Genomic DNA, 9,602 nt, shown 5'->3' with positions numbered 1-9,602 from the left:
TTTTTTTTTTAGCAGAACCGGGGATTGAACTCAAGCCTTTGCGCTTGCCAGGGAAGCACTTATTCCACTGAGCCATCTCCCCGGCCCCAAAACAGTTCTTCTTGAAATGCATTGAAACTATAATTTAGATTTGCACGAGGCTGAGCTGGAGTGTATGTGACACAGAGCGGTTATGAGGCGGTGTGCTCAGAGCCCCACGCGAGCCGCCCAGCAGAGACTGCTGCCCAGCTGTCAGAATCTGAGACTATGCAAGGGCATAGTCTTGTTTTACCCAAAAAATATGTGTGTGTGTACATTTTCAAATACAAATTAGTGACATAAAATTAGAAGTTTAAAATCTCTATTGCTGTTTGCTTTGTTGAACTTTAATTATCTGGCTCTGTTCTCTCTGGCTGCTGGTGTCCCGGAAATGTTCCAGACCTCAAGTCAGCTCGGGACAGAATGTATGTGCGACTTCCCGTGAGGTTGCTAGAAAGGCAGAGGAGCCCCCGGCTCAGCTTGGCACAGCTGTTCTGCCTCCGGCTCCTGCCAACCCTTCCAGCTCGAATCGGATTTCAGACAGCTGAAAAGTTCTCCAGCGACGTTGTATCAGTATTTAAAGGTAAGAGGGAAGAAGCTAGTTGTTCTCGTGGAAGTAAAAGGCAAAAGTGTCTTTTGTTGCTTTTTGTGTGATTGTAGACAGTGCTTTTCATCTGTTAGCTCATGTATGTGTATTACTCTGGCCAGACCGTGTAAACGTTTGCTTCGAGGAAACCATGTTTTCCCGTGGGAATGGGTTCTGCATTAAATTCTAACGTGTAGGATAACTCGATCTGATTTCCCATCTCAGAGTTTAAGCTTAATCTTTCATCCTTCAGGATAGGAAGAGAAAGCTGAAACACTTCCGTACTTCTGTGTTGGAAGCAGTGCTGGCACTACTTGGGCAGTCTTCCTGAAATGAGCTTTTATGTGCTTTTAAGAAAAAGAAAGCATGAAATTCATGAATAGTAGTTTTTTTCCGGTGTAATGATAGTAACACTCCTTGCAGTTACTCAGTAAACCATTCCAAATTTGTCAGCTTTTAAACATCTTTATAGTTGCCACTCTCTCAGGTCTCCTGTCTTGGGCTGCTGACGTATTAATGCATAATACTTATTCTTTCTACTTGTACTTAAGCAGTAATTACATAATTTGGGAAATGTAGATATTGACAGTTTAATTTTCTGCTTTTCTTCAAGCAAATTGAGCCATCCTTCTATCCTAAGTTATTTCAGAAGAATCTAGATCCAGATGTGTTCAACCAAATCATTAAAATTCTTCATGACTTTTACATTGAGAAAGAAAAGCCATCTCTTATCTTTGAAATCTTACAGAGACTTTCTGAGCTAAAAAGGTTTGATATGGCTGTGATGTTTATGTCAGAACCTGAGAGAAAGAGTAAGTTCTAAGGAAAAAACTTTTCTATATTTACTTCCTTTTGTATGTATGACCCTTTATTTTTTAACAAATAGTGGCAGGCATTTAATTGACTACTTACTATGTCCAGAGTCTAAACAGTTAACTGTAAACTGTGTTCAATTGGAGTACAATTTATTTATTTATTTATTTATTTATTTTGCGGAACCAGGAATTGAACTCAGACCCTTGCGCTTGCCAGGGAAGCGCTTATTCTACTGAGCCATCTCCCCGGCCCCTTAGAGTACAAGTTAATTAAGTACAGTTAAGATTATATTTGGTAGTATCCAGTATAGGTACTATTGTGATTTTCCCGAAGGACAAAAGCAGCCGACGTGCAGAGGGCTGAGGAGATATGGCCAGGTCATCATGCGGAAAGCCCTTCCGGCCTCTGCACGCAGCCGCGCGTTCTGCCGCCTGGCTCCTCTGGACACGGGGGGCCGTGCGCCATGCGTGAGCCCCGGTGGCGTGCGAAGAGCCCCGCCCCAGAGCGAGCGGCCGCCGGCCCTGGCCCTGAAGGGTCTGTCTTTGCGAGCAAGGCAGTTTCCTTGAGTTTGTTCAATTGCAGTTAGATGAAGGGTCAGTTTTGAGAAACCCCAATTGGAGTAAAATGAAGCTGCAAGAACTGGTTATTTGAAAATTTGGGCTGCGTTGTGGAGGTCTTAGTAACGAGACAGAGGCTCTGCACTGTGCTTGGGGAAGCTCTCGCCTACTTAATTTGGACATTTAGCGTTTTTTTTTTTTTAAATTTATTTATGTGTGTGTGGGGGGCAGCCCAGCCCACCAGGGGGCGCGGCTGGCTGGCATGTGGTGCTGGGGGATCGAACCGTGGTCCCCGTGCTCCGCCAAGCTTGTTCTAAGCAGGCGCTTTAGACCACTGAGCCATCTCACCAGCCCCTGGACATTTAGTTTTTAATAGGCTTTTTGCCCTGAACTTTCTGCTTTATCTTTAACTGAAACCATCTCCTGAAATTCGCGGTCTGTGTTGCTTTGTTTCCTGATCACTTCGCCCCTGCATGCTGGCCTTTTATCCTTTCAGCACACCAAGCTGCTGAACTCAGTCGGACTCCAGGGATGTCGTTTTCCCTGTCCCCAGCCTGGAGCACCTTCCCAGCCAGCGGCCCTGGCTTCCTCGGCCCTTCCCGTTCACTTGGCTGCTGCCAGCCGAGGACACTGGGCTTCACCAGCCTGGTTAGAGTCCCTGCCTGGCTCCTGCTGTGCCCCACCCTGCTGCCTTGCACTTGCCAAGTGCCTTCTAATGCATAGTGAGCTGGTGTGTTTTCGTATTCCTTTATTATTTCTCTCTCTACCCCAGAATGAAAGCTCCACAAGAGCAGAACTGTCGCCTCCTTTATTCGCTAGGCCTCGGTGCTGGTACTCCATAACTTCTCTGCATCAGCGTGCCAAGTGCGTTCTTGTCCCTCTGGTGTGAGGAGTTCAGGGTGCGCTCAGAGCATGCGAGCGCTTTAGCCCGGCAGCAGCATCGTGGTTGGGTGGCCGCTGTCTGCTGAGGGCGACAGCCTCACAGGACACGCTCAGAGTGGTCCTGCTGTATCTCTGAGCAGTCAGTAAGCGTTAGCTGCTGTCCTGCTGAGCCTTGCTGTTGCCATTAATAACTGCTAGCAGGCTTCCCAGGGGTTTTGTTGGAGGGGGCAGGGTCCCTGTGTAGCCCTGCTGGCCTTGCACTCTGAGCAGCGCCTGCCTCAGCCGGGTGAGTTTCTAGTTTAAGGTGGAGAAGCAGGGATGGTGGCAGTGTTTTCCACACTGCTGCGTGTGGATTACGCAGTGGGATGAATGGGGATTTCACGTGATTCATGGACAATGTTTTAACCTTCAGTAGCTCTATATTTTATTATGTAATCTAAAAATACACAGCTGGGTGACCCAGTGTGTTTTATACATGGTATTACTGGTTTTCAGTTTACACTAGTGATATAAAGCTTTAACATAAAATGATTAGGCCAGGTGCAGTGCCACACGCCTGTAGCCCAGCACTCAGGAGGCTGAGGCAGGAGGATGGCTGTAAGTTCAAGGTGAACTACGTTCAAGACCCTGTTAAAAAAAAAAGGATTCAAGGTTGAGAACAGTTAATTGAGAAAAAAAAAAACAGATGGAAAAGGTTGATTGAAATAAAAATATTGAATAAAGTACACTTGTTCCACAGACAGGGCGAAACCCTTAGAGTAGTACAGGAAACCCTTAGAGTAGTACAGGAGGTACCACAGAATAGTGCCATGGAGGGGACTCAGGGGACGCTGATGCTGTGAGAGCGGAGTGCTCTGGGAGGAGACCTGTCGCATCGCTGGGGGATTTTTATACACAGGTTGGGTTTTAAAATGTTGAATTGGGATGTATAGTTAATCCTAATTGCTTTTAAACTGTAAAAATAAGGGCTGGGGAGATAGCTTGGTCGTCTAAAAGTGCCTTCCTGGCAAGCACAAGGTCCTAAGTTCGGTTCCTGGTGCTGGCCCTGCTGTGCCGGCCACCATAACCAGGCGTGGTTGCGCACGCCTCCAATCCCAGTGCTGGGGAGGCTGAGACAGGAGGATCACTGTGAGTCTGAGCTGATAGTGAGACGCTGTACCAAATAAATAAGTAAATAAATAAATGATTTTAAAAAATAGAAAGTAAAAAGTTATTGGATGGATCTCAGTATTCTCTTTATGTTTCAGTCAGTTCTTAAAAATTGAAACTTGTTTTTTCTTTTTCAGTTGCACGTGTATTATTCAAGCACATACACAAAGCAGGATTAAAAGATAATTCTGTTGAAGAACTCAAGAAAAGATATGGTGGTTGATTTCCATTTTTACCAAAATTATTGTTTTGACTTATATACATTTTTTTCTATTGAAAATAAAGTGTTGTTTTTGTTTAAGAAAATGAAATAATATAGGAAAAACTTTTGGACACAGATTAACTATAAAGTGAGTTGTGTTCCCAAGTAGTGGAAACTGTGTTCAGGTGAACTATTTATATGTCCTTTTCTGAAAATAAAAATATGAATATATGAGTTCCATTTATGAGAGTCGCTTTTATTATTTAAAGTGCTCCATTTAGATACCTTCTTTAGTGTCACATAAATTAATATGTTTATACATTTTCAAGGCTTTGTAACTGCACGGCTAAGCCGCTTTATTAGCATACAGCCACCTTCCTGCAGGGGAGGTAGATCCTGAGCCTCTAGTCTGCTCCCCTTCCTCTCCCTGCCTTCCCTCCTCTCCCCTGCTCTTCCTCCCTCTTCCCTCCCCCTGGTTCCCACCCATCCCTCTCCCTCTGTTTCTCTCTCTCTTTTTTTTTTTCAGAACCAGGGATTGAACTCAGCCCCTTGCGCTTGCCAGGCAGTCGCTTATTCTGTTGAGCTATCTCCCCGCCCCCCCACCCCCTCCCTCATTCCTACCCATCCCCCTCTCTCCCTCCCTTCCCCTTATCCCCTCCCTGGTTCCCACCCATCCCTTTCTTGGTCCTTCCCCCTCCTCATCCACGCTGGGGCCAAGCCTGGCATCTCGTCTCCTCTGGGAGACATTGCTCCTGTTGCCTTCCCAATCCCTATTCATGGCGTGTGTCATTAGGCTTTGAAGTCGCAGTGCAGTGACCCGTCGGGCTCAGCTTGCTGAGCGTAGATGCAAGTGGTCCCAAGACCTTGAGCAGGCTCCCCTGTGCTCACACCTGGCCTGTTTGCTGAGCCTTTTCTGCTTACTGGTTCAGGGCTTGTCTTTGCTGTTGGACGTCTGACATGGGAGGAGTGACTCGGCAGCTCCACGCCGGAGTGTGAAGGGTACATAGGAGGGCTGAGGACCGAGCTCAGAGATAAAGGGCTGGCCTCCACGTGAGCCGGGGGTGTGCTCCAGCCCCGGGTGTGCTCCAGCCCTGAGCCTTCTGAGCTTTCTGGGCAGGCTTGGTGACCTTGCCAGCTCCAGCAGCCTTCTTGTCCACAGCTTTGATGACACCCACAGCAACTGTCGGTCTCATATCATGAGCAGGGAAAGGACCCGGAAAGGACCCAGAGGTGGGTAGTAAGAGAAGCTCTCGACACACAAGGGCTTGCCTGGAACCATGTCAACAGTGGCAGCATCACCAGATTTCAGAAACTCGGGCCCATCTTCCAGCTTCTTTTTTTTTTAATTTTATTTATTTGTGTGTGTGTGTGTGTGTGTGTGTGTGGCCAGCTCAGCCCACCAGGGGGCAGGGCTGGTTGGCATGTGGTGCTGGGGGATTGAACCGTGGTCCCAGGGCTTTACTAAGCTTGTTCTAAGTAGGTGCTTTAGACCACTGAGCCATCTCACCAGCCCATCTTCCAGCTTCTTACCAGACCAGCAATCAATCTTTTCTTTCAGCTCAGCAAACTTGCAAGCAATGTGAGCTGTGTGACAATCCAGGACAGGGGCATAGCAGGGCATAGCCAGCACTGATCTGGCCAGGATGGTTCAGGATGATCACCTGAGCAGTGAAACCAGCTGCTTCCCTTGGTGGGTCGTTTTTGCTGTCACCAGCAACATTGCCACACCGGACATCTTTGACGGACACATCCTTGACACTGAAGCCCACGTCCCCAAGAAGAGCTTCAATCGAAGCTTCATGGTGCATTTCAACAGACTTGACTTCAGTTGTGACGTTGACTGGAGCAAAGGTGACCACCATGCCGGGTTTGGGAACACTAGTCTCCACTCGGCCCACAGGGACAGTGCCAGTACCACTGATTTTGTAGACATCCTGGGGTGGGGGTGGGGGGCTGCAAAGGCCTGTCAGTGGGGCGAGTGGGTGGGAGGATGCAATCCAAAGCTCCAAGCACTGTGGTTCAGCAGACATTGCCATCCTTGCGAGTGACCTTCCGTCCTTTGAACCAAGGCATGTTAGCACTGGACTGCAGCATGTTGTCACCGTTCCACCCAGAAATTGGCACAAAAGCTAGTGTCAGGGTTGTAGCGACTTTCTTAATGTAGGTGCTGACTTCCTTAACGATTCCCTCGTATCTCTTCTGGCTGTAGGGTGGCTCCGTTGAATCCATTTTGTTAACACCAACAATTAGTTGTTTCGCACCCAGTGTGTAAGGCAGAAGGCATGCTCACGGGTCTGCCTGTTCTTGGAGATACCAGCTTCGAATTCCCCAAGACCAGCAGCAATGATCAGGACAGCAGTCAGCCTGGGATGTGCCTGTAATCGTGTTTTTGAGGGTCTCTGTGTCCAGGGCATCAATGGTGGGCACGTCATACTTGCTGGTCTCCAGTTTCCACAGGGAGAGGTCAGTGGTGATACCACGCTCACGCTCGGCTTTCAGCTTGTCCACGACCCTGGCCTACTTGAAGGAACCCTTCCCCATCCCAGCAGCCTCCTCAGATTTTTCAGTGGTCCTTTTTTTGATGCCACCACATTTGTAGATCAGATGGCTGGTGGTGGTGGACTTGCCGGAGTCCACGTGTCTGATGACGACGATATTGATGCGAGTCTTTTCCTTTCCCATGTTGGCTTTGACTTAGTGGTAGTTTTCACTACACTTGTGCTCTTACGGCAAAGCCATGGAGGAAACAAGCCAGGGGCTGCATTTAAGAGTGCTGATACTCAAGTGCAGCGGAGGACCGCGACGGGCTACACACCTTGGCTGTGGTGGCTGATGAGCAAGTAGAGATGCTGTCCTGGGCAGCCTGAGCAGGGACAGCTAGCTGGTGAGCATTCTGTAGCAGTCTCCTTTCAGGAGCGAGGAAGGCGTGGACTTGGCTCTGTGGAGGAGGGTGGATCCGTGGGCTTGGTGGCCGGCCTCTGCTCAGCCGCTGAGTGTCTGTGCTGCTCCCTTGGGGAAGGGCGCTTCCCGCCCTGCAGGCCCTCACTGCGGGCCTTCGTCTCCTCCTGTGTGCGCACACCGTGGTGCCAACTGCGCTGCCCACCCTGGAGCGCCTGAGGTTGCCCCTTGTCTGGAGCCGGAACACTGGCCTTGTCCGAAGAAGCAGAGGTCGGCTCGGCTCGTGTGTACTGATTAACTATCACAATTGCACCATTGTTTCTAGATTAGCTGGAGTTACTGGATTGTTCTCACTGGGGACATTTAAAGTAAGATCCTCAAGCAGAAGTCACTGGACAATGATAGTCACAACTTTTTCAGTGTAATCACTTAGAAAAAAAAAAGGGAAGTGTGTGTTAGAGTTTATCTCAATCAGTTTGATTTTTTTTCATTGATTAATGTGGGGCAGCAGAGACTTAACTTTTTAAAAAATTCTTTTTAAGATGCTTATTTTGTTGAGCTTCTATAAATTGAAAGCACCAGCACCCTCCCCCCAGGCAGGATGAACAGCCTCACGCTGGCCCCACCCCAGCAGCAGCCCACCGCCCCACAAGCCTTTTAACAAGACTGGTGGTTTCTCTTAGTTTCTAGAGCCGTCTGTGTGCACGCCTAATGTCACCCTGGCAGCAGCCGGGGTCACCTTTGCGAAAGGTCCCTCCGAACAGGAACAGCTGAAGTCCTGGGAGCCTCATCAGCCGGCGCGCATGGAGTCTGAATGAACAAGCAGGGCTGCTGGGTAGTTCTATGTAATAAAGTTCACCTGCTGTATCTGTAGTTGCCGAGTCTGTGTCATTCACAGGTGGGACACTCACCCCCAGGTGACAGTGTGAGGTGAGGAGGCCGTGCGGGTGTGGAGTAAGTGTGTGAAGGGCCCTGGGAGCTGCGCTGTCCCTTCTGCCACGTGGGCTTAGGGTAGAACAGGCGTCTGGCTCGTCTCCATGTAAGGCTTCTCATTTTCCAGAACCGTGAGGAACTTTTCTTGTGTCTCAGCTATCTAGTTCATGCTGTTTTGTTACAGAAGCCTAATAAGAGTAACATGATTTTAGAATGTCTGTATTTATAGGAGACAGAGCACTGAGCAACAACCAAGCCCAGGGCTGCGCAGGCAGCCCTGTCCTGCTGTCTGTCCTGCTGTCTGTCCTGCTGGGAGCGGGAGCACCTGGAGGGCGTGGCCTCTCAGGATGGCGGCAAGAGCTGAGGATCTAAGCAGCATAGCTGCAAGAAAATGGCCTTTCAGTTTGTTTGATTTTTGACCACAGCCAGCTACTCGGATGAGCAGGAGGAGGCAGAGTTCCTTCCCCGTGGCACGAGGAAGCCAGGGCGGCCTGGGCTTTTGCAGTGACTGGCACAGAGCCAGGCAGAGATGAACCGCTCAATGGCGTGGTTGGACAGATGGTTCTGGAGCTGGTGACCTGAGGTCAGAGAGGGGACACTGTGGAGGAGGCAGGGTCTGAGCAGGCCTAGAAGGACTGGTGATGCCTCTCCGGCTAAGTGACACACCTAGCCAGCTGCTGTGAGGCAGCGTGGCCGGGAGGAAGTCGCTGAGGCCGCTGTTACCAAGTGGCATGGGCAGGGCCAGGCTTGTCCCTTGGGAGACATCACGGAGAGAATGGCGTTTTCTGCCTGGTGCAGGTCCTGTATTTTGTATGAGGACGTGTTAGCATTTCTGCTTTTGAAGCACCAGCCTGAGAGGACAGGGGAAAAACAAAGGGGACAGACACACAACTGACACGCAAAGCTAAATACTTTGGGTCTGTTAGAAAACTTCTTCACGTTTATTATCTCTCCTGAGAACAGTGTCTGAGGCAGCCACGACTCAGTTCTAGGGTCCGTCTTACTACTTGCGGTTTGCTTCACTGATGGCCATTTAAGTCATGACATAGTGCACTTGCCAGCGATGGCTCAGCCTCTAGCTGCCTAAAACGACACTGCATAAAACTAGAGGCGACCCTAGGGTGTGTGAAGCGATGAAATCAACAAAAATGATCAGATTAATAAAGATCAGGGGAGGCTACAAGAAGAGGTGAAGAGCATCTAGAAGCGCCATCAGCAGTGGCAGAGCCTTGGCTGTTAAGCAGTGCTGACGGCCTGTATACCGAACACTGCCCAAGCCCTGGTCTGGCTTTCTTGTGGGAACGAGTCTTGCTGTAGCTTCCCCCTCAGACGGAGACCCATTTGCATCGGGCAGAGTCTAGACTAGGCACTCAGTGATGGGGCACTGAGGGAAAAGAACGTAAAACCCCAGGGGTGAGCTGAATGCCAGCACCAGGCAAGAGTCAGTCTGCACCAGAGGCTGAGGCAGGAGGCCACGAGCCTGAGCCCAGGGTAACTCAGCAGCTCGCTAAGAGCTTGCCTGAATATGAAAAATTAAAAAAGGGACTGGAGGTGTAGCTCA

General features: G+C 49.4%; 1 protein-coding gene across 1 annotated transcript in view; it reads left to right on the top strand.

The window, feature by feature from the left end:
• Rpap3 (RNA polymerase II associated protein 3) overlaps nucleotides 1-4,438 on the top strand; it is a 29,699-nt gene extending 25,261 nt beyond the window's left edge. Inside the window, 4 exon segments of the mRNA XM_023723611.1 lie at nucleotides 419-531; nucleotides 534-601; nucleotides 1,218-1,416; nucleotides 4,146-4,438. Of these exon segments, the coding sequence (XP_023579379.1) occupies nucleotides 419-531; nucleotides 534-601; nucleotides 1,218-1,416; nucleotides 4,146-4,231 (466 nt within the window). The 3' untranslated portion in view covers nucleotides 4,232-4,438.
• Nucleotides 4,439-9,602: the final 5,164 nt, after the last annotated feature.

Source organism: Octodon degus, unplaced genomic scaffold (genome assembly GCF_000260255.1).
Source record: "Octodon degus isolate 3935 unplaced genomic scaffold, OctDeg1.0 scaffold00100, whole genome shotgun sequence".
In the NCBI taxonomy this organism is placed as follows: Eukaryota; Metazoa; Chordata; class Mammalia; order Rodentia; family Octodontidae; genus Octodon; species Octodon degus.
Note: the sequence above shows the minus strand (reverse complement) of the source record. Positions and strands in the feature narration are given on the sequence as shown.